Source organism: Neoarthrinium moseri (assembly GCF_022829205.1).
Source record: "Neoarthrinium moseri strain CBS 164.80 chromosome Unknown scaffold19_Wmoseri_CBS_16480, whole genome shotgun sequence".
Classification (NCBI taxonomy): Eukaryota; Fungi; Ascomycota; class Sordariomycetes; order Amphisphaeriales; family Apiosporaceae; genus Neoarthrinium; species Neoarthrinium moseri.
Window position 1 is genome coordinate 381791 of NW_026055133.1, and position 23489 is coordinate 405279.

Here is a 23489-nt window from a genome sequence, read left to right on the forward strand (position 1 = left end):
ACCCGCCTGTCAATGTCAAACGGTCAACTGCACATTGTACGGTCATCTTACGATAGACACTAATTGACCTAATGATTGGTCGAGTTGCGGATAACGGAGAGTACTTTTCGCAACGTGAACAACTAGCCAGCCAACTTGTCAGCCACCAAGGCAAGACAAAGCTCTGCGCCAAGAAGCCCAACGAGACAGTATCACCTGAAATAATTGTTTCCAACGACCCCACATTATACTGTTGTTCCTTGTTGCTTAGGTAGAGCCAAGAACTGAAGGATTGGCTCCTTTACCTCTTCACTGCGTTCAAGCGCGAGCCGGTCGCCAGGGGAGTACAAAGATGCACATTCATTCTCAAGTCCGATCCCCTTAATGGGGGTTGACACCATGTCGAGGGACCTGCTTCTGTATTCATTGGCTGAAAGAGCAATACCGACTTTACTGGACATGAGTCTCTGGCTTTAAAAATAAGCATAAGAGACGAGCTTCCAGCTCTATGCCGTGTTACCCGAGTTCGGCTGGCGCTCAGGCTGCGTCCAGGACCCAGCCCTATGCAATATGTGCTTGGCACGTATTATCGATGAATCAGTCGGAATACGAGCAGGAATGCCTTCCTTTCTGCTATCGCCTTTTTGTGCAATCCAGTCGACCACTCATCATTGTGACTTATCACCCCGGCGTTCTGAGACTGGGGAATTGAGGAGCCGGGTGGAGATAGCTTCAACTGGGGTTCAGACATAGGAAAAAGCATTCCTCACCCCTGATTCCATGGGCTCCAGGCTCGCACATCTCAGCCGTGTTGGCTGAGCTTGGCGCGCGGAGTTTCTTATAGAGAAGCGTACGGTAACGGCCCAATAGGAGGAGAGAAATCGGTGCGGTTGCGAACGCATGTCTCACCGTCGTCGGCTCGCGGCACCCTCACGGTCAGCGCCGTGTGTGCCGGTTGCCGCGAAGTTGCATCTCATAAGCGCAGCCAAATGAAATGTGGTGTCTTGGCTTGAATAAGTGTCTTGGAGGCCGCACACTTTGGCATCAGCAGCCATGCGGAGGCTGTCGGGCTGAAAGAGACAGTCCGAGCCTAGCTCTTTGGACCCATGTACTCATGACATGAGAAGTTCGGCTGTAGAACCACCCATCTTGCGAAGACCGGAACATGCAATGGAACTCGGTGATCGGTGTACTGTCCTGTGCCGCATCGGTGGGTAACGGGGCTCGCGGCGCCGGAAATATGGGGCTCTCCGGCGACCCGGAACAATGGTAATTCCGCCTCTTGCAATTGTTCGAATTGAGTGCATCCATGTATCGAGCTCGCGACTTTGCGACGAGCTTGCCGGCGTTGATCTCATTGGAAAACAGCCACACAGTCAGTCAAGATGAGGCCGACAGGGAGCCTTTTCAAAGGCCGTTCAGTATGGAAGGGTAAGCTCATTCGCGCTCCAAATGCATCCCTACCTCTCCGTTCAGTACTGACAAGAACCTTTCTACAGGACCGCACATTGTCCCGTAAGACCCCTTTGCGACTCGGCGACCCGCGAAACGAAGATGTCCGAATCGCTAACGAGCCGCGCTCTACAGTCTCCCCATCGTCCGCCCCAAACCCGGTGAATGGGTCAAGCCCATCAAGACCCAAGCGCGGTCTGCCACCATTTTGCCCAACTTCGTCGGGCTGAAGTTCGCGGTGCACAACGGCAAGGTCTACAACGAGGTTACCATCACGGAAGACATGGTCGGGCACAAGCTGGGCGAATTCTCCACGTAGGTTTCGAACTCGTCGCAAGGACCATGGGATGATTATGGTGTAAGACTGACATCTGCGCCACACAGCACAAGGAAGCCTTTCATTTGGGGACGCGGCAAGTAGAGGAGGGATTGTGTGCATTTTCTGGCGTTTGGAAGCATTGAGAAGAATCGTTGCGCTGTACGATATGTATTTGTACCATCTATGGACATACAGGAACACGGTGGAGCAGCCTCGGCCCGGATCACATTCCCCGAAAGAGATCCAGCCCGGGAATGGCATGTCTCGAGATGTACTCAAGCTCGGATATCCTCTTTGATTGGTATCATTTTACGTTTCATGTCTATCAGTGAGAACTACCAACTCCTGAGACCACTTGGTTGTATGGCCGCATGCACAGCGCTGTCGTCGTTGGACGGGCTGTCGTAGAGGGAGACACCACATCAAATGGCTCTCGAAATCGACCCGATATGTACTCCTGTAACGCCTTTCCATGATCCATGTACATCCCCTTCCAAACCCAACCAATTTCCACGTAGTTATCGCTACGTCACCTGTAGAACTCGCTTCTCTTGACGTTGACACCGTACTCGCCCACAGCCATGCCTAGGTCCTCCATCGTAAGCACGGTGCGGTTCTGGCTGCCGCCCTGTCCACCACCGCCGTATCCCGCACGCTGGACGCCCAGAGGTCCACCACGGCCCTGATCCTTGGCGTTTGGTTGCGACTGCCCGGCCACGGGGAGACCAGCGGCCGCGCCCAGGTTGCCCATCGGGTTGTTGGCGCTGGTGTTGGAGGCCCGAATGCGGCTGTACTGGTAGGCATCGGCAGCGATGTCGGCGATGAACTTCTGCGTCGTCAGGGCGAGCAGGCGCGCCAGGCGCGGGTCGGTCTGAGGCGGCGGGGGGAGACCAGCCTTGGCCAGGTAGAAGTTGGTGACTGCGTCGGGGATCTGGGACGGAACGTTAGTCAAAGTCGATCAGTGTCGCAGAAGGCGACAAGGCAGCGGGCGCGTGCGACTCACGATGGGCGCGTAGTCATCCATCTTGTTCAGGAAGTCCTTCAGCGACACGTCCTTGCGCGTCGGCATCTTGGCCTCCTCGGGCGCCGGCACGACTTCCTCGCCCTCGGGCTGCTGGCCATCCTGGGTCGCCGGGGGCGCCTCGGCGTTCTCAAGAGGTGCGCTGGCCATTTTTGGGTTGCTCGAATGGCTGATCTGATGGATCTCTCGATGGGGCGAGCGTCCGGTGTGATGGTGAGGCTCAGTTGAGGTGATCGAATGGTTAGGTAAGCACGGGTCACGTGGTCTCGAATTCCGCGAACCGCTGCTCACGAAGCCGTACTTAAAAAGCCTTGTTCGAGAAAGTGAGGAGGAAACGACTATGTAGGTGAAAATAATTCAGGCGCGTTGATTTTTTTTTTACCTCGAATGGACGTGAATCTGGCCCAGTTGGTGATGGTCTTTGTTGTACGAGCCTGTCAAACTGGCTGGTCTTGCCCAGGTGAGGAGAAGCCGTGTGGGGGATTAGCGCCCGCCTTTAGCGGTGGTTCGCTGCCATGGCATGGACTGCGGCTGGTGCTATAGCCAACACCGAGGTGTTGATTTCAGGTAGATAGTGAGGTCAGCTCAGTCACATGAAGTGGCCTGGAGATTGTTCTGCACATAAGACCGATCGACGTATGATATATACAAATTAGTATAGTTGGGCATACACGCAGCAAATTGCCCGCCTTATGGCGCCAACAGATGATCAATGTCTCTCTGCCTTCCATACTCGGCTATCAAGTACAGTACCAACGCTGAAGATGACGGGCGGTCACTTTTCCAAATACTCAGCACTTGACGTTGTGATGTCCACGTCGTCTTTGTGCAATGCTAGGAGCCATGGTACAGAGAAGGGGCCGTTCTCACGCCGTCTACAATTTGGGCATAGGGCGCTTTGTTGTCGACGGGTCGTCTGGCTGAATCATCTGTAGCCTTGCTATATGATTGGTAGCCTCACCGCAGCAATCCCCCCGGTACCTTCTCAGCCCCAATGCAAGCCTCCCATCCGTCATCTCTGCTGCCTACCTTCGCCTCATACATAGATAGCTGCATCACCGGGGTCCTCCAGCTCTCTGTGGAAGGAGCACCGCGCACCCGTATGTATATTATGTCTCACGTCTTTGGTCGACCTCGACGATGGGAGAGCTGTGAAGCCTCTAGCACGCGATTGCGCCCTGCCCGACTTGCCGCATCATGTCTTCTAAGTCAATCGCCACGTTTGCTGCGGTCGAAGACAATGGCGCTGGCCATGGTGATGGTGCAAGTGAAATACGCGGATCGCCACTCGCCACAGGCCGAAACCAAGTAGAGCAATCTGCTGCAACACAGAGTCAGGAGGATGAAGTTGAAGCAGACGAAGGCACTAGCCTCCTGGCAGAAAGTGGTGCACATATCTCGTACCTAAACTTTTCTTAAACCAAAGTCGTGGAACACCACTGATGGATTCAAGGCATGGCCGCTTCGCGAGCAAGGATATGCTGAAGCAGTATATCCCGGAACTCGACCCAGAGCACCCGAGAGCAGTGACACTGCGCGTGAAAATGGCCAAGAGATCCACCATGTTGAACTTGCAGCTGTCGATAGCTCTGCTGGTGGTCGTTATCAATATCGTCCTGATCATAGCCCTGATCCATAACTATCCACTGGACTTTCGTGGAGTCGGCACTTTTTCTTACGGTAACTGCAGCACCCTAAGCACCATCAACAGCGCAGTACACGTGGCACTGAACATAATCTCGTCTCTATTCTTGGGCGCGGGCAACTATTGCATGCAGATTCTCGTGGCGCCATCCCGAGCAGAAATCGACAAGGCACATGCCGAAGGCCGCTACTTGGAAATTGGAGTTCCAAGCATCAAGAATCTGCGATACATCCAACGCAGAAGAGTACTCATCTGGATATTAATAGGGTTCTTTTCGACTCTGCTGCATTTTTTGTGAGTAGAAACAGTTGTCGCGCTTTTGTATCTGCGGTCGGAGTTGAACTGAGACGAGCCTCATGCAGTTGGAACTCTGCAATCTTTACCTCACTCCCCGTAGCCGCGATTCCACGCGCCGTTGTCACGAATGACTTCTTGCGTGTCGATGATCCTTGGAATGTCACCGACCCTTTAGGACACCGGGAATGGTGGAAGTTCGCCCCAGGATATGGAGAAGCATCCCATAACAAATCTCTGATCTATTCTCTACAGCAGCAGGTCCCGACCATGTCTTATCTTGGTGCGAGAGAATGTGCAGAGCACTATGTGAACCCGCTCACTGCAAGTAGTGGTGTTATCGTCGTTGCTCGCAACATGACTTATCAGCAATACAATAGATCTTCGCTGCTGGACGGGTGGGTCTCAGCATGGGAGCCGTGGTCAGACTCGACAGGCTGGATATGCTCAGCATACCAGGACGCCGATATACTGAAATGGAGGTTCTGCACTAAAGCATGGGTCGAACAGTTCCCGGAGCCATGGGTCCTCCTCTGGCCTGGCCAGTGGGAAGTCGAGGTCGACTACTGTCTAGCCGGCGAAGATGGAGACAACGAACAGAGATGTGGACTCCATTATAGCGCGCATATACTTGGTATTGTTTGCGCTTGTACTTTCGCCGAGGCTTGCCTGGTGTTCACAGTTTGGTTTCGCCACAGGTACAATCGGGGAGCCGAGAGTGATGTGGGCGAGCAGAGGACGATGGTTACTATTGGAGACGCCATCCACAGTTACTTGAAAGGGCCTTGCCGCTCAAAAGAAGACACCGGTCATGACGAAGCGATCTCAGCGAAACTCAGACCAGGTTATGTTATTGCCTGTAAAGGCAGTTGGAACATTGAAGCGCGTGTCTCTTGGCTTCGAGCTGTCAGTAATTCTATCTGGATCATATCTTATGCCTTGTGAGTCACAGTCGACTGCTTTTCGCTAACCTAGACTCGTATCTAACCGAAAAGTCCAGCTTTGCAATCGGAATCGCGATCCCAAGCGCCGCTGTAGCATCATCCCTGATGCATCTAAGTAGGGTTGGCGTGGATATAAGCCCTTCAGCAATTTGGCAGCAGGGGTTCAAACCGCACCCAGCCGCAGTCTCCCGAGATTTGAGATCCTTTGGGGCCGCTGGGACTGGGACGACATCGACCTTACTTGGCCACGTGCTCGTGTCCAACAGTCCGCAAATGCTCATGAGTTTTCTCTATCTGTTCTATAACAATATCCTCACCCGACAGGTGGTGGCCGACGAGTGGCTACGTTTCCTCCGCAAGGACGGAAAGAAGCCCTTGCGCGTATCCTCTCCGGTCGGGATGCAGCGGTCTTCGTACTTCCTCTCGCTGCCTTTCAAGTACTCGATACCGCTGCTCGGCCTCTCCACCGTGTTGCATTGGCTCATCTCTCAGAGCCTGTTCCTGGTGCAGTCGAGCGCTTTCGGCCCCGGGGCCCAAGGCGAGCGCCTGCCCGTCTATGATATGTCTGCAAGGGGTTATTCACCGCTTGGGTGCCTTATGGCTCTTGCTCTGGCGTTCCTTATGATCTTACTCCTCCCGCTCAATGGCGTCTTGAGGAATTACGAAAACATACCGCTCGGGTTTCAACGCATCGGCCACAACAGCAGTGCCATCAAAGCCTTGTGCCAGCAGCCCGAGGAAGATCGCGACGCGCACCTATTCCCAATCAGCATAGGGAAAGTTGAAAATGACCAGGATATGGTTCTTCGCTGTGAAGGAAGGCTGACGTTCTCAACCGACATAAAGCTCAATCAAAGCATTCAGCCCGGGAAATTGTACCTACTGCCGATTATTGTCACTCGCAGTGCTGGGAGGTGGCGGCGCGTGAAGATAGCCTTCGACGTTGTCTTCAGACCTCGCCGCTTTGTTACTTCATCACTCATTCAACTGAGTCAGCTCCGCCGCGAAAAAGGTAATCTTGATAGTATATAGAAGTCCTCCCATCTCATCGCGGTGAAAATCTGGAAGTGACGGTCTAGAGTCGTTCCCGTTGTTTCTTGGTCTACTGTAGCGCGAGCTCTAGGTGAGTGGCACATAGCTAGAAGATTCTCGATTTATTAGGTCATTGCAAAACTCATAATCATTCCCTTATCATCTATTTGGTCGGCATTGGCCCAAACGGTGAGATAGTAGTACAGGCAAGATTTCATTCGAATTACTCAGTTGTTTTCCCTTTCACTGCATTAAGAATATCTTGAGGCCGGGCGAATTCAAGCTCGTGGAGAGTCTCGTCCCAGACCTTATCAATCAATGATCTTCCTTCAGATTGGTACATCGACGCAGGAAACCTAGGCCAAACATGTTAGTACTAGAAACATCATAGGGAACGAGCTCTAAGTCTTGCGACTGGAAGGGAATCACTTACGGGGCAATCTTCCAGTTATACAGAAAACTACCATGGCTTTCCTTGCCTTTCACCACCGTGGCGTCGACGAAAGTCATGGCGCCATCCTCAGCGCTACGGCCAATTGCGACACGCAGAAGCCAGACAAAGAATCGTGCTATCAAAGGCATGTGTTGATCCAGCCCAACAGCTCGCATGAAGCCCGGGTCAGTCACATTGACCACAACCTCATCAGGGTTTGCATAGTCCTTGACCTTTACCAGGAACATCAGCAACATCAACTTCGCGGTCGAGTATCTATCGCCACCGAAGGACGTGCTCCAGTTCTTGGGGTCATCGAATGCTGCGAACAAGCTTGGGGCCTTTTGCTCCGGGAATGCGGCCACATAGGCTAAACCGGAGCTCACCATCGTCAAGATGGATGGTTTCTTTGGAGAATGTCTTTCCCTGAGGACAGGAAGGAGTAGCAAAGCCAAGTACACAGTTGATAGGTAGTTGACCTGGAAGACAACCTCGTGCCTAGTGGCTTCGTTAATGGTGAAGTTGGGTAGGATAATGCCTGCGCTGATGTTTACGAAGTCGATCCGATCGAGGGTCTTACACCGGTCCACAAAGGCTTCAATGGACGAGTAAGACTGTAGATCTAGGGCCCAGACATCTATAGCGGAGGAGGGATAGGACTTCCGAAGAGACGCAATCGTAGGCTCGAACTTCTGCGGGTTCCGTACTGTAAGGATAAGCCGAGAAATCCCGTATCGGAGAAGAATGTGAACTGAATCCAGTGCCACACCCCCATTTCCACCAATGATGATACCGGTTTGACCACCCACGTCTGTTGTCATCCGGGGTGCTCTCAGTCGTTGCGACCTCAGGAGTTGCTTGAAGTAGGGCCCTTGGAAAGGAGCCAGATCGTTCGATGAAGCCATCTTAGACAAGAGACTTTAATTCAATAAACAAGTCCAGGATGATAGATGTTGCTTTGGGAGAGATAATGTAGTGGGGTTAATATGCAAGCCTCGCGGCATTGATATGACCGAGATGTCTACTTAATGATCGAAACTTGGTGAGTGGAAAGCTCCTGTAGACGGGCGGTTTCTTCTGCATATTTATTCTCGACATATAGAGACACATCTCTCTATGCAGAAGTAACTTACCGTATAAAACTTTACCTGCCAAAACATTCCGGACTCAGGAGTAAACACCGGGAGTTTCTCCGTGACCAGACCCGCACGCCGCGGCCCTCTGAGGGACGCCATCCCCCATTAGGAAAACAATCGGGTGGGTCCTGCCGGCAAAGTGGCCTCTGTCAGACCCACCCAATCCTCCGGCCCAAGCGGCCGGCTTAATGCTCCGCCGTGGGCTGCTTTGACCATTTACTCTTTTAGAGCATGGCCCAAATGTTATTCTCAACCTCGCTTCTGACCATGCATCATCTCTCAACTTGTCCCCGGAACGCTCTCATATTGCCGGTAGTATTGAGAGGAGATTTCGTTCGGACCTACGTGGCCGGACTTTACAGGTTTTCTCCGTTGTCTCCAGGATCGGAGTTTTGTACGACAGAACATGGATGATATGATGTCGGTCAAGACTCAACAAAGCTTCGCTTTCGTTTCTGTCAACGACTCTGGGCGGCCCAAACCGGCGGATCGGAAACTGATTCGGAAGCATGTCATGCAAGGCAAGAACAGGAGGATAGGGGTCCGGCCAGTTCCCAGCGACATATCGCTAAGTAGCCTGGCAGCATGTGGAGCGGAGCGAGCGACCTTGTTCCTGGGACTCCCGTCAAACCAGCACGTCTCTGCTCGGCCCAATATTCCCAAGAAGTTCTACGCGCAGGAGGATGATGAACAGGAGAAACCAGAAACACGACACCCAGCTGAAGCCCACCATACGATCCCACCACCGTGCCCCCCTGATCTATCCCTCGTAAGGCTGGCAGGCGAGGTCGACAGATACTCTCAAAAGTTGATATTCAAATGTTCGTCTTCGTACAGTTCCTAGTCTTCTGCTGAAACGGGTGCTAACTGTCTTCTCAGATATGAACGCAGCCAGAGATTCGATGTATCCAGTGGAACTTTGCGTTGACTTTGATCTGAGTCGAAGCCTCTGGTTCCAGTGGGTCTTCAGTGACTTGGCTTACCTATACTGTGTCCTGTTCGGGGCTTCAGCCATGGAAGACTACATGATGAACGAGTCTTCGTCGAGCTTGACGTTGTCTCATCTGAGAAGCACAATCAAGAACCTCAACGCGAATCTTTCCGATACCGTGCTGTCCCAATGTGACTCTACCGTCGCTGTAATCATTACTCTGGCGATGGTGGCTGGGATGTTTGATGATCAAGCTAGTGCTCTAGCCCATGTCGCTGGGCTCAAGCGTATAGTCCAACTCCGAGGTGGGCTTGATGGGTTTCGCCACAATGCCAAGCTGCATATCAAAATCGGGCGGTGAGCGCAACTCTCTCTTCACAAATCTAAGAACTAAGCTGAAGATCATGCAGCGTGGATCTTGCTTACTCACTCACCACTGGGGAGAATCCATTGTTCTTCAATAGCCCTATTTCATTGAATCCAATATTTGACACGACTGGGGTATCCAATGGAGCTCCAGAATACAGCCCTGCAGCCGTCGGCATCCGAGATCAACGACTCGCCAACGTATTTCAAGACCTCCAGTACTACAGTCGGGTTATGAACGAAGCAAGCATGACCAAGCATAAGAGGCGGGAGGCGGAGTTCCAGAGCGTAATCTGCTCCATACAGTACCGTCTCATCCAGCTCCAGGGCGCAATTGAAAACATACTGGATGAGTGCCTGCGCTTAGCAATGCTAGCTTTCCTGAGCACGACGTTCCAAGTTTCAGGAAAGAGCTTTCAGTACCCCTATCTGGCCAAGAGATTTTGCGAATGCTGCCTTGCTATTGAAGCCGCCAGACAACCTGCTCGAGACCTGATGCTCTGGCTATTAACTGTTGGGGCAATTGCTCTCTATGGAACCAACGAACTATGGTTGCAGCAACGCTGGATAGACGACGTACCAGAAATTGACTGGGGTGAGGCCAGAAGACGACTCAAGAACGTTATCTGGCTAGATGCATTTCATGACAAGCCTGGACAGCGCGTGTTCGAAACTATGAGTTGTTTCAAAAGGCAGAAGAATCCCCCTGAAGCACCAGCAAACGTGGCAACAGATAAACTGCATGTCAAGAGATCAATGTGATTGGTATGAATGCCTTTCAATTCAACTAGGATGCTTTTCCGCGCTGCAGGTTCTGTATTTCAATCTCCCAAGAACTTGCATGCAGCACTGACGTGTGGACTATGGAACTGTAACAACAAGCGCATGCGAGAACATGGATGTGGTCTGGTCATCGTCCTTCACCCAGTATTGCACATGGGTGATGCTCTTCTGATACTTCTTGTCCCGTGTGCCTACATGAGCACCATCGACGTATACCTCGTACTTATCCTGCATATCGCGGACCTCAATCCTTGGGGATGGCGTTTTGAACCAGCTTGTATGGAGCCGCAAGTCATCTTGGCGATCCCACGACCCATGAGCCGCCTTACTGTTGAGACGGAAGACGTTCTCCTTACGGCGGAAAGAGACACTCAGCAGCACGTCATAGTTGGACTCATCGTATCTGTCAGCCGAACCGCTTTCGTCAAAGTGCATGAATGATATGCCGGTACTGTCTTCGCGCACGTTTGCAGGATCCAGGGTCACTGACGCAGACTGGACGATTATAGTGCCACCGGCCGGGACTGCCTTTTCAAGTCTGATGGTCTTATCGAGGGCAAGATACTGAGCGTTAGACACCCTACATCTCATTAGTAAAGATGCTGCAAGGGGATTCTAGGTGAGTAGGTACGTTTGGCTTTGATCGGCACCGGCGCCAGCGTCGGGCTTTGGTCGCTGTGAAGAGGAAGCATTGGCATTGGCATTACTGGTCCCCGCCCCTTGAGCTGTTTTGAGTTGGACGGTAGTATTGTCTGTGAAGGGAGTTGTCTGGAAAGAGTCGGTGCTGTATGTCGCAATGTGCCTTGAGAGAGTCACATTCAGATCAAGGCCCGCCAACTCAGTATCTGTAATCTTTCGCCCATACTAGTAGTTCAGAGTTAGCGGATTCTACAAGTCCTTGTTGAAATGTTATGCTCACAGACCTTTCGGACTTCCCAGTGTAGTCGATTGAGCACATCTTTAACGACACCCTCCGAGAGGTCTCTGAGTGCGTCTTGCTCAATCAGCCTGTGTAGGAAGAGGTTTATTGGCAAACACGCTGACATCTTAGCGTTCTGGGCTTGAACATCGGTGCAACTGCTGCAAACCTCTTCACCGTCCTGTATCGCAGGCTGACTAAAGTTGTAGACGCTGCCAATAAAATCCTTCTTCCCATCTTGAGCTTGTAATTGATCTTCTGGTTTGAGGAATATCTCCACGTTGAACGGGTGACCTCCCAATCCAAAACGGGAAAAACTGACGCTTAAGATATAGTAGTTGGACTTGATGGATTCGCCATCAAGACCGACTCTCATACCTGGCATGGCTCCAACGACTGGCTCAGTTGAATTTGCATATTGAGCGGCTCGAGAAGGATGAAGAGGCTGATCAGGAGAGACTTTTCCACCAGCACGGGCATACGCAAATGCAGGTCGCCCTTCCTCAGCGATGGCGACTGCAATAGCCATGGCAGGCAATGAGCCTTCAGGTGTCCCTGAGACTCCAGCCATCTTAGGAAGTTCAGGAACTCCACGGTCCGGGTTGTTAGTCAGCTGATCTAGTATCATTAATGCCTTCTTTCGAGCTTTGCCGTACTTTTCGTTGATCACGTCGGTGATGTACTTGATATACTTCTCACGGTCAAATCGACCTTGGGACTGGAACTCTGGCTTCCATGGCTGGATCTCCGGGTAGGTATACCCAAGCGGAATGTGGTCTCTGACCTCATCTGGAGTATACACTGTCCCTTTGGAATCTTTGTGAAACGGACGAAGGGGAGTCTTGTTTGTGACTTTGTCCGTCTCCTTGATACCAATGACTTTTTGGTCAAATGGACCTTGGTCCCCTGAGGTGAACCACTTATCTGGGTTCAGCTGCTGCCAGATACCGAAGAGACGGTCAATGTTACTTCTCACGTGTTAGAACTTTGGAACCCTTGTTCGGAAATTTATAGGGTGGACTAAGTGGGTAGGCCATGGAAAAGAGGGGATAGTATCGGACTGTTGAATCACCTACCAATGATGAAGCCAGAAGATTGGATCAAACGTGGCGACCGGAATTTGGGACATGTGCCCACCGTCTCCACCAACCCAGTAATGAATGTTGTTGTGAATGAACTCAAGGTTGATCATCTTGTCAACACCTCGAATCTCTCCAGGGACTGGCGGACCTGTCGTTGCGAACTCTTCGTAACTCAGAGAATGATTGAGAAGGTAGTATACCATCTCGGCCGCTGAACCATGTTGAGGCTTCTTTGGGTCAATGCTGATATGGTCCATTATGGCCTTCTCCACCAGCTCATTGTTGACGACGCCCTCGCGCCATTCCTTGCTGTCCTTACGTGTTTGAATCTCTGTGGGAGACCTACTAGAAGCGTGGCATGCTCCATACTGGTCCTTGAGTCAGTGATCTATGCTCGAAACAGCCCAATTTGAGGGTCAGAAAAGGAGTTAGTGATTGCACCTACGAAGTACTGCACTGGATTTTCCGGATCGGTCCGATCAGGGATAGTTCTGACTCCTTCAGACTCCATAGGTTTGTCGTTAGGCATTCGGAACTTATGCAGGGGGTTTTCTATTGAAGTTTTGCCCCGTGGCGGGATGGTTATAAGCGCTAATGCATCATGTGCGAGCTTTGGCACCTTGCCCGTGACTGCCCAGTCCCAGAACGGTAGTCGCCAGGTATCTGCGGCATGCCTCCAAGCTTTCCGTTCACCTTCGGGAAAGGTTGGAACGATGTCTCTGATCATGATTTCGTAAATTTGTTGCTAGAGAAAAGAGTGAGCTCATGAAAGCCGACAAGTTAAGAACAGTCCCAGATTACCTCGTAGAGAAGCAGATAAGGACGATGCCATGGGGGGAAAAGAGCGTTCATGTGGGTACAATAGGCCTTCCCCTTGGTATCTTCATCAGATGTATCTGGCTCGTCCCATGCTTTGTACGGCATTCCATGAATACCTAGACGAGTTGTAAGTTTTGAGACAAATTCTTTGTTTGCTCAAAGTGTGACCCACCAGCAACTTGGAAATATGAGTCCCGCTGACCAGGAGGCACATCTTGAAAGCGGCGGAGTGCATGTAAAAACAGGTCGACCTGCTTGGCATTTGCCGGATCTTCGGACCATTCATCAATTTCTTGTCGGACAGGCACCGCACCCCCCTCTCCCCAGCCGGCTTTGATTCCAGTAATGGGATAGTATTGATAAACCATGGCGGTTGATGACCATGCGGTTCAGAAATGTAGGAGTAACTTGTTCTACTTATACTTTTTCCAATAATATCCTGCGTTCATACTATGATGAAAACCGTGCCCTGTTCCACTGTTGAAAGGCTCGACATATGGCGGCTACGTAACCCACTTGCCAATCACTGTCTTACGATTGTGACGGCCACAAGTTTGGGGACATGAGTAACTTTGCAGTTGCCAATACAGGGAATATTAACGCCAGATCTGTACTCTTGCTTTACTCGAACCAGAAGTGTGACGTGAAACATATAGTGACTCGAGACATTCGTTCCTCCCGCGTTGCTACACGGAAGGCTCCCAACTGTTGTTGTGCAAGTGTGACCCCCGCTAGGCGGGAAAGTGCTTTGCGTACATAATTGGGCTTGTTTCTGTGTTCAGACTGCCAGTACACAGCGACTGGATGGTAACTGTCATCTGAAATTTGTGATAGTGTGGACAGTCCGACCCTCATGATTTCCGTTTCCGTTTCGCAGTTCCCATTGGTTCGGTGTTACACGTGCGTTAGTAAAACTATCGACCTCATTGCACCCGGAGTCACAATGGAAAAGTCATGATTCTTAGAAATCACGTCTTCATCAAAGCCACAGTGCGCAACGATAACCCCTTAGTTGACACAAGCGGCTTCATGTTTGCTCGTTCGACCGGGTAACCAAGTCTGAGCATAAGTGAACAAGTGATACAACCGCATGTTAAATTGGTGGCCCTAAACCTGTGGTCTTACAAGACGATCTCCACATTGGAGAGTGCAACCTTTACTCGGCTACCTATGCGCATACAAACGTAGAGCAATACCGTTTCTCCTCATAGGAGATGAAGCGAATAGTTATGTGCCTTCATCCACCAATATTAGCTATGCATTGCAACCCAACAGCGGCGATGGAGTCCTTCGGCAGTTGTGAGTACCACAAATATGTCAGAAGTTGCAATAGGCGTCGGCCATGGCCTCGGCGCCGTTGCACTGTTCTAGGACTACCCTGAGGCACTGGCTCACACCAGCGCAACTAACCCACAGACAGCGAAAGTTACTCACAGAGACCCTAGCCCAAATAGACCAGCAAACCAAGCTAGACGTGCGACAGTGTCGTGGGTAATTCGGCTAAGGAGCCATTTAGAGGGATTCAGAGTGAAGGGTAGTATGCAGATGCGATCTTCTTTTTGACATGTTTCATTCTACCCTCTGATACATACAAGCCATAGAAATCGATTTTTAGTTCGTATTTTTGCGCCAAGTATCTCCAATGAAAGGCTCAGATTTAGAGCAGAAGGACTACGGCTATCGTAATGAGGTTCAAAGCTCCTGTTCGACGGCGTCAGTGACAACCAATTTTCAGAAGATTCCAGTGGGTTGATTACTTACCCAAGCCCAAAGTCATGGACGCCCACGAAAACTGCGTCTTTAACCATCCCGCTGCAAACCCATCAGCGCTGGCCATAGAGGAAAGGAGCAGATTAGTAAAGCAATACCCACCTAACACTGGACCCAAAAGTGACCCAGCAGCATAGAAAAGCTCGAACAAGCCATACTGTGCGCAGGAACCGTCAGCACACGGATGATGCTACAGGTGGAGGAGACTTACGGCCTGCGCAAAGGCGCCGTACGCACCAAAACGACCCGGCTTCTCGCGCTCTAGGTCTTCGACGGCGGCGAAGACCTCACTCAGCACGGGGGTCATAACCATACACATAGCGAGGCCGATGAAGGCGAGGGCCACGTGTAGACCCATGTCGTGGACGGTATCGCTGGACGTATGCAGGCGTAGAAGAATCAGCATAGTACCGCAGACCAGGTAGCCGGTCAATACGACGGGGCGGTTGCCGAGTCGAGTACAGATGTGGCCTATGCCCGGGCGAAATTGAGCTGTCATCGATCTTTTCCACGAATCGCTACAGAATGGAGGGGTATGGTGGGATGGAGTGGAATAAACCTTCCATGGACTTACCGATGACAGGCGACAGCAGAGCTGGCACCATGATCGGGATGAATACGAGCCCCGTGTCAAGCATGGTGTATCCTGGGGTCTCGTATAGATGAAGCGGCAGCGTAACTTCGAACGCTGTCATGGTGATGGCCTGAACTAGTGTGCATCCTAGGCTGACCAACAGTCTACGAGACTGAATCAGAATGCGGAGTGCGATCTCTGGTACAGCCGACGTAATGTTATCCTCTCCGCCAGACCCGTTGCACACTGCAGGTCTCTCGGCACAGGTGGTATACGAAGGCACCGACTCACGGAGCAGAGGAGATGATGCTTCCTGGTCGAAGAGAGAGCCTTTGACAGCTGCAGTGCTGAGAAACGACGGCAGGTCCTTCTTCTCGATAATGAGGATCCTGAGCAAGATGTCTAGGCACAGCAAGCCGACAGCTAACCCCATGACAGCATCGAAACCGCCAAGGGAGTAGAGAAGACCACCAGCGATGGGACCCAGCACTGTACCTCCACTGAACCCGACATTGACATAGCCCATGGCCACGGGAACCTCGTCGCGGCCAACGGTATCTGCTAGCAACGCCAGACCGACGACCCAGACAGCTGCTGAGGCCAAACCCTGCAGCAGCCGGCCGATCGAAAGAATAGCAAAGTGTCTTGCGGCCCATATCATGGCTGTTCCGGCGATAAAGACGGTGAGCCCGAGAAGGAGCGAGGTCCGGCGGTTACGGATATGATCTGGGTGAGTATCAGCAACATGCTTCAGACATAGAAGTCTACGCACCTGACAGATACCCAAATAGGTCTTGTTTGTTAGTCGCGCATGTTTATTGATTTTGGAACCCGGTAACTGACATGATCCGACCAAGTTACCCGCCCCAGATAGCCCTACGGCTACTGCTGTGAGTATCTGTACTTTTTGGAATTTTCAGTCGGGATTGTCCCACCAGAGGATGACCACGAGAACCGCACCTGAATATTCCGGAACAGGGCATCGATCGTGTATGACTCTGGGTAGCACCGGTATGAGAAGCCTGTTTGCTCTATTAGTATCTGGCTAATACCACTTGGCTGTGAGGGGCATGCCCGTAGAGAAAGGTGTCCTATTGCGTTGATTGTCAGCAACGTGGCGTATGTATCCAGCGACTCCTCTGCAGCTCTATGATGCACTCACGGTGAAGACAGCGATAGCAACTGATGCTATCGTAAACCACCGACTTGAGCGGACCCGAATATGCAAGGGCAAGTAGTCAATGCTTTCTGCTGCCATGACAACGAATGCTTCTTCTTGGAGGTGGTCAAGAAAACGATGGGAGGGTAATCAGATGTTAGAAGCAGGGTTGCGTATCAAGAGGTTGGGCAATCGACTTGATTGCGAGATCTTCCTATCTGGCATGTCCTCAAAGTCACACAATTGGCCGTCGCTAATGACGTATCACGCTGCAAAATGACCAGTTGGGTTACGGGAGTGATTCAATGATGTGACCCTCGATTTCGTAAAGGGATTGGCCAATTGACCAAGCACGGGGCCGTTGACAAATCTGCTGGGATTTCGAGACCGCATATGACCCTTTACACAACATGATTTGGAGTTGTAGTACTGTACCAGTCGGGTTCACTTTCTGCACTACCTGGAAAGCAGCCTAACGGAATGACTGTAGAACCAAGTCCTACATCGGTGTAGGTACTGGGGCTCGGAGTGACCTTGTCTCTCAGTGACTGGTTCACTCAGATGCATGGAGGATTGCGGCGCCTAGAAATTGGACTGCAACACGCAAGCACACGTTTAATAGCAGGATGTGATGCTTGCGACGTTGACGACTCTTTGATTGGGCTAAAATGACAACCCCAAGTTTGTCAACTGCTGATTTAATTAATACTACAACTCTGCAATTCTGTAGTTGGCGACTGTGATGTCGATGAACTCGGTAATTGGCGTTCAACGGGAAACTAACACGGACAAATTCCTCATCCTCACAAGCTGCCTTGAAGTAGGTGACATGCTGTCTCTTCTCAGCAGCATCCACAGACGAGGATACTTAAGGGGTGCAATGATTCATGAGGCATCCCCAGACAAGTTGTACACCTCCACTGGGATCAATTAAGCAGACATGCCTGGAAAACTGCTCAGCGATGGCCATCAGGCTGTGTATCCACCATGTCTTTTCCCACTATCATCCGACAAGAGCGAGAACCCAATTACTCAGAATGTTATCAGCGATTCATTGAATGGACGATGGGATGGCATTGAGGCGTCGTTCAAAAAGCAAGGGATCAGTATGGCTTCGATCCTCAAAGCCTCTTGGGGGTTGTCGTTGCAGTGCTATGTATCGCCAGATGTTGTCTCCTTTGAATACTATGCGAAACGACGCGCCAGCTGCTATCACAAAACAGGAAACGGCACCAACGGTATTACGGAACAGTCATCTTCGTCCCTGTGCATGTTCCACCTGGCAAGGGATGAGGAGCTGCTGAATCTGCTTATGCGCTTGGAGAGCGCTCAAGAATCGTCCTTCCCAATATCGACCAACGCAGAACAAGCCGTCTCTGTGTCTCCAATACCCGCTTCAAAGTTTTGGAACACAGCGCTGGCATTCGGAGGTCATGTCTACAACCAAGAGCCTCGAAGCATCGGTGCCAATGTTCGTTTTGCTATATTTCAGAGACGAAGCGTTGCTAACCTGGATCCAGGTTCATCTTGTAGTGTCGGTGAAAAACACACCGGGCGGCAGGATATCAACTAGCATTCACTACGACTCCTCGCGCATCAACGAACAAGTAGCCCAGAGTGTGCACAGCACTTTCAACCGTGTGTTGTTCGATGTCTTAACCTTCCCGCAGTCCAGAGTCGGTCAGGTCGAGGCATGCTCATATGCAGACCAATTCCTGATTCGCAAGATCACTAGCAGGATCTCTCAGGTCGAAAATACATGTGTGCATGACCTAGTTCTTCGGCAATGTCGTCTGCATCCATCGCGCATCGCAGTATCCGGTTGGGACGGGGATCTCACATATGGCGAGCTTGACGATCTCTCGCTACGCTTGGCACACTATCTTGCGTCACTAGGCATCGGGCCCGAGACATTCGTCTTCAGCTGCTTCCCCAGATCGATATGGCCTATTGTCACACGGCTCGGAATTATGCGCGCAGGAGGTGCTTACGTTTCTATTCTCTCGACTGATCCGCCTGCGTACATTGATTCAGCAGTCCAAAGAACAAGGGCCCGGGTGCTCCTTAGTGATCCCGAAAACGCCAGCAAGTTCCGGCCACTGATCGAGACAGTTCTGGAGGTGACACCGGATTGGTTGCGTCAACTCCCTCACAAAAGTAGTCTTCTCAACGTAATCGTAAGGCCGAACAACGCGTGTTTGATCGTGTTCACATCCGGGTCCACAGGAAGGCCGAAAGGCATTGTCCAAAAGCACCAATCGTACAGCACTGCTCTTCTGGACTACGTCAAGAATCTTGGGCTCAAAGCTCATACACGATTCTTAGGGTTTGACGACTATGCTTTTGACATATGTAACCTTGAGTTCCTCGTTCCCCTTATCATCGGCGGATGCTGCGTCGTCCCATGCCCAACAAAGATGAACAGCGACCTTCATGAGGTGATCACTGGACTGCAAGCCAATATAGCCTTCTTGTCCCCGACAGCTGCAATGAGTCTTGATCCTAAGAAGGTGCCATGCCTGGAAACCTTATGTATTGGTGGAGAGCCCATGCCAAGAGACTTTGCACAGAAGTGGCAAACTAGCAGTACGAAGCTCATAAACCAGTATGGAATGGGAGAGGCAGCCATTTGTTGTGCCTATAATGAGGACGTACAACCTGAGCAGAACGACATGATCGGAAAAGCAGCGACTGGGGCTATCTGGATTGTTGATGCAACATCTCCAGAGCGGTTAATGCCGGTGGGTGCAGTTGGAGAGCTCCTAATCGAGGGGCCTCACCTATCGCAGAAGTACTTGGACGAGGTCGGCCAAAACCAGCAAGCTGTGTTTCTCGATGACGCGCCGTCTTGGATGGACGAGATGCATCCTGAAAGAGTGCACACTTCCCGGTTCTATCGTTCCGGTGATCTGGGTCGTTTGCGCCACGACGGCACGATACAATACATCGGGCGCAAGGACCATATCCTCAAGTTTGATGGCCGCCGTGTGGATGCGCTCGAAGTCGAGTTTCAGGCACGACGATGCCTAACACAGAAGGACGCCATAGTGGTTGATATGCTTCATGCGGACGACGACGTGACAGAGCCGGAACTGGCAGCGTACGTATATCTCGATGACCACCCGGAGAGCTCAGCTGCGTTGGTCAAGGGAGAGCCGATCCTGTCAGATGCAGTCGAGGACAGTCTTGCGGCGCAGAAGGTGGAAGAGATCAAACAGGTCATCTCTAACAAACTGCCACTGCACATGGTGCCGACACGCTTTATCCTGACGAGCTGGATGCCAAGGACCGCGTCCAAGAAAACGGACCGGAAGAGGTTGCGCGTAGCGGGTGACAGTTATCAGAATGGCCGATCCAAGAGGCAGAGGGCCATGAGCATGGACAATGGTGTTTCCAATAATGTAATGGAATGCTAGACGGCATACGTGGGGTAGAGCCGGCGGGAGGGGGGATGCGGCAGGCAAGGTATCCTGTTCAGCTTTGGCGCGGTCCTCAACTAGTACCGACAGGCTCGGGTCGTTGAGAGAAAATCAGCTTATACTTGACGATCTCTACAATCTCGAGGTCCGCAACCTTGTCTTCAGCTTCGACATCTTGCATTGTGACATCTTTGCTGGGGTCCTGGCGTCTGCGGATAACGGCCATGGCCTTGGGCAGCTTCTTGACCTCTCCCGTGAGTCTCTGATGCTGGCCGACGTATAAATGGACGCGCTTCATCCATGAAGTGCTAGATGGATCTAGAGCATTGGAATTGAAGTCCGGGAAGGTGATCCTGCCGATTGGTACCTCGGGCGCCAGACCTTCTGCGTCAGGATCTGGCTGGGGAAGGTTGATGGTGCCTTGTAGCTCAAGCAGTGCCATGCCCGAAGGCGTTTGTATGAGTTGAGGCAGCGGGTTGGCCGCGAGGTCAGTCGCGCCCAAAGTCCGAGGGTACAGCTTGACAGAGGATGCCATGATTGTGCCAGTCAGGGGCCAAGATAACTATGCGTAGGAATAGATCACTGCATTTGCACGTAGTTGTATGTGTCCGTGAAAGTGTATGTCGTCTTTCGTTGCAGCCGACGCGCCCCAGCTCCTGTGGTCCCAAGCTGCACACCAATGAGCGTCCGTTGTGACCTCGAGGTGCTCTCTCTACGGTAGCGCGTGTTTTCCCTGGTTGGAGGCTCTCTTGGGTTGCCAGTTTGCTGACGAGGGCCAGGATGCCGATCGGCGAAAGTCCGGATCTGAGGAGTACGTACCGGCGTGATGGTGGGAAAAAAGTGGGCGCTGCACAGACCATTGGGCACCCTAGCGCTCTCGCACCAAAAAACCCTACTGCCAGCAGAGGCCAACGACCCCGCTATCCCAAATCGGGCCTAGCGAGAAGCAGCCCGCCCACACGAAATTCAGAAACTCACTCGACTTTCATTTTTTCGAGCCGCCGCTGTTTTTCACGACCTCCCCTCGACCTCAGCAACCAACCACTAACCCAACAGCTCGACAAGCACAACTTCGCCCACCATGAAGTTGAACATCTCCTACCCTGCCAATGGCAGCCAGAAGCTGATCGAGATCGAGGATGAGCGTAAGCTCCGCGACTTCATGGACAAGCGCGTACGTTTTTGCCTGCCACCAGATCAAACCGAACAATCCATCCATCACTGCGGTCTCCGGGCCTGCGAACCGCCTGCCTCCGTTTCGACCTCGGAATTCCTCATACGTCTATCGCTGAAGTAGAACGAAGAAGAGGGAAGGAACAGAGACGGGACGGCATCGCAGAATCCCACGGCTCGCCCAGCTCTTGATCTCTGATCTCGAGATGGGAGACCGCACCACCAACCATCACAAACATACCCACACTCAGACGACGACGGCCTGCTGACTGCTCATTTCTACAGATGGGCGCTGAAGTTGCCGGTGACAACCTCGGCGACGAGTTCAAGGGCTACATCTTCCGCATCACTGGCGGTAACGACAAGCAGGGTTTCCCCATGAAGCAGGGTGTCATGCACCCTACCCGTGTCCGCCTCCTGCTCTCCGACGGCCACTCCTGCTACCGCCCCCGCCGCACCGGTGAGCGCAAGAGAAAGTCCGTCCGTGGCTGCATCGTCGCCATGGACCTTTCCGTCCTCGCTCTCGCCATTGTCAAGCAGGGCGAGCAGGACCTCCCCGGCCTGACCGATGTCGTCCACCCCAAGCGCCTCGGCCCCAAGCGTGCCACCAAGATCCGCCGATTCTTCAGCCTCAGCAAGGATGACGATGTGAGTGACCGCCCACCACACTGCCAACTCGTCATCGCCTGCCCGGTCGTTGCTGCTGCGGGATGAGAGAGACGAATCCTTCGCAAAGACACCACCGGGCAGAGTCTGAGATGAGAGGGAAACACCGGTCCAAAGACTGGTTCGTACACACATAAGAGCATGGCTAATATGGAAGCAAATAGGTCCGCAAGTACGTCATCCGCCGTGAGGTCCAGCCCAAGGGCGAGGGCAAGAAGCCTTACACCAAGGCCCCCAAGATCCAGAGACTGGTCACCCCCCAGCGTCTGCAGCACAAGCGCCACCGCATCGCCCTCAAGCGCCGCCAGTCCGAGAAGGTCAAGGACGAGGCCGTACGTTCTCCACCCTCTCTGTCGATGTTGAATTGTCACAGTACTGACTCGTTATCTCCAGGCCGAGTACGCCTCCCTCCTTGCCAAGCGTGTCTCCGAGGCCCGTGCCCAGAAGGCCGAGTCCCGCAAGAGAAGAGCCTCTTCCATGCGCAAGTAAGATGGGTGTCTGTCTTCAGGCGTTGGGTTTGGTGTCTCGCATCCTTGTGGTTCTCTTGCATTGAGGAATGGGAAACGACAACAATCATGGCAAAATGGGTATCGTTTTGCCGGCGTGAACTAGTGGTCCCGCCATCGCGGAATGAATGGTTTGTATTGGCCCCGAGCTAGATCATGAGATGTAATTTCTCGGCATAAAATAAAAGGACTTGATGATTCCCATGATGTACAATTTGCTCGCGGAACAACCCAAATGTGAGCACTGCTTCAGTGACTTGACTATCTTCGTGAGAGCTGTCTTCCCAACCTCGTCTCCGTCAATATGATTACCCTTGTCATCTCCGCCCGGCGAATTTCACTAACCAATGACAGCTTGAGCCGGTCCATCTGAACGCCTCGGAAAAGTCACCTGCAATGCCCTCACCTTGAGCTTGCTCGATGCAAGTGATTGTTTCGCGACGAACGGGATGAGTGGCGACTGACGAGACATGACCTTCAGAATGCCCTGCTGTGTCCACTGATTCTCAACAGGACTTCGGCGATCGATAAAACAGCCTCATGCGTACAGTGGTTTGGAACATAAAATGTTCCTGAGTATCTCATGTCTACTACGGCGAGCCTTGTCGGAATTCCTTATAGCAATCGATGTCTTCTCTCACTTGCGTAGCCATAGCCCACGCGGGCCATTATATCCCCTTCGGCCCCTTGCTCCTTATCTAGGAATGTGAACTTGCTCGGCTCAGTTGGCATGTGCATTCTTAGTGACAATAATAATACTCAAAACAGCAGCCTCGACGTGGTCTATCGCGGTTGTCTCTTGATCAATAAAGGAAACCAGATATTCGATTAGTCGACAACCTGCCTATCATCCAGTCTCGTCTGAACCCGTCCAGCCTGTAAAGATGCTGAAGAGGCTGACGTCAAGGCCCTCGCATTTTACTACCAAATCAACCCCAGGGCCCTGGTTCGGACACAACGTGGCGGTATGCACTACAAATTAACTCCCCCGAGGGGGATATGAGATGGCCTGTGAGCAGTCCTGGCACCATTGCATTCTAATCCGTCGGCCAGTTAGATGCATCTGA

General features: G+C 52.0%; 10 protein-coding genes across 10 annotated transcripts; 5 read left to right on the forward strand and 5 right to left on the reverse strand.

The window, feature by feature from the left end:
• Nucleotides 1-1364: 1364 nt before the first annotated feature.
• JN550_005929 (uncharacterized protein) lies at nt 1365-1852 on the forward strand (the record flags this gene model as incomplete). Its single annotated transcript, XM_049317610.1, has 4 exons — nt 1365-1410; nt 1479-1494; nt 1567-1746; nt 1816-1852. 4 exons carry the CDS (start codon nt 1365-1367, stop codon nt 1850-1852), a joined length of 279 nt encoding a protein of 92 aa, XP_049172172.1.
• Nucleotides 1853-2279: 427 nt separating this feature from the next.
• JN550_005930 (uncharacterized protein) lies at nt 2280-2921 on the reverse strand (the record flags this gene model as incomplete). The annotated part of the gene is made up of 2 exons (XM_049317612.1): nt 2280-2681; nt 2754-2921. The coding sequence occupies 2 exons, from the start codon at nt 2919-2921 to the stop codon at nt 2280-2282; spliced, it is 570 nt and encodes a 189-aa protein (XP_049172173.1).
• Nucleotides 2922-3968: 1047 nt separating this feature from the next.
• On the forward strand, nt 3969-6686 carry JN550_005931 (uncharacterized protein; the record flags this gene model as incomplete). Its single annotated transcript, XM_049317613.1, has 4 exons — nt 3969-4171; nt 4225-4710; nt 4779-5651; nt 5711-6686. The coding sequence occupies 4 exons, from the start codon at nt 3969-3971 to the stop codon at nt 6684-6686; spliced, it is 2538 nt and encodes an 845-aa protein (XP_049172174.1).
• Nucleotides 6687-6909: 223 nt separating this feature from the next.
• Nucleotides 6910-8024, reverse strand: JN550_005932 (uncharacterized protein; the record flags this gene model as incomplete). The annotated part of the gene is made up of 2 exons (XM_049317614.1): nt 6910-7042; nt 7120-8024. 2 exons carry the CDS (start codon nt 8022-8024, stop codon nt 6910-6912), a joined length of 1038 nt encoding a protein of 345 aa, XP_049172175.1.
• A 637-nt stretch (nt 8025-8661) lies between these two features.
• On the forward strand, nt 8662-10314 carry JN550_005933 (uncharacterized protein; the record flags this gene model as incomplete). Its single annotated transcript, XM_049317615.1, has 3 exons — nt 8662-9076; nt 9135-9543; nt 9597-10314. The coding sequence occupies 3 exons, from the start codon at nt 8662-8664 to the stop codon at nt 10312-10314; spliced, it is 1542 nt and encodes a 513-aa protein (XP_049172176.1).
• Nucleotides 10315-10413: 99 nt separating this feature from the next.
• JN550_005934 (uncharacterized protein) lies at nt 10414-13523 on the reverse strand (the record flags this gene model as incomplete). Its single annotated transcript, XM_049317616.1, has 7 exons — nt 10414-10915; nt 10967-11199; nt 11259-12222; nt 12331-12704; nt 12782-13081; nt 13138-13271; nt 13328-13523. The coding sequence occupies 7 exons, from the start codon at nt 13521-13523 to the stop codon at nt 10414-10416; spliced, it is 2703 nt and encodes a 900-aa protein (XP_049172177.1).
• A 1289-nt stretch (nt 13524-14812) lies between these two features.
• On the reverse strand, nt 14813-16757 carry JN550_005935 (uncharacterized protein; the record flags this gene model as incomplete). The annotated part of the gene is made up of 8 exons (XM_049317617.1): nt 14813-14856; nt 14917-14967; nt 15028-15082; nt 15137-15396; nt 15500-16225; nt 16343-16397; nt 16552-16590; nt 16662-16757. 8 exons carry the CDS (start codon nt 16755-16757, stop codon nt 14813-14815), a joined length of 1326 nt encoding a protein of 441 aa, XP_049172178.1.
• An 841-nt stretch (nt 16758-17598) lies between these two features.
• Nucleotides 17599-20074, forward strand: JN550_005936 (uncharacterized protein; the record flags this gene model as incomplete). The annotated part of the gene is made up of 2 exons (XM_049317618.1): nt 17599-18129; nt 18179-20074. 2 exons carry the CDS (start codon nt 17599-17601, stop codon nt 20072-20074), a joined length of 2427 nt encoding a protein of 808 aa, XP_049172179.1.
• Nucleotides 20075-20150: 76 nt separating this feature from the next.
• Nucleotides 20151-20612, reverse strand: JN550_005937 (uncharacterized protein; the record flags this gene model as incomplete). Its single annotated transcript, XM_049317619.1, has 1 exon — nt 20151-20612. The coding sequence occupies one exon, from the start codon at nt 20610-20612 to the stop codon at nt 20151-20153; it is 462 nt and encodes a 153-aa protein (XP_049172180.1).
• A 546-nt stretch (nt 20613-21158) lies between these two features.
• On the forward strand, nt 21159-22405 carry JN550_005938 (uncharacterized protein; the record flags this gene model as incomplete). The annotated part of the gene is made up of 4 exons (XM_049317620.1): nt 21159-21251; nt 21536-21898; nt 22081-22248; nt 22310-22405. The coding sequence occupies 4 exons, from the start codon at nt 21159-21161 to the stop codon at nt 22403-22405; spliced, it is 720 nt and encodes a 239-aa protein (XP_049172181.1).
• Nucleotides 22406-23489: the final 1084 nt, after the last annotated feature.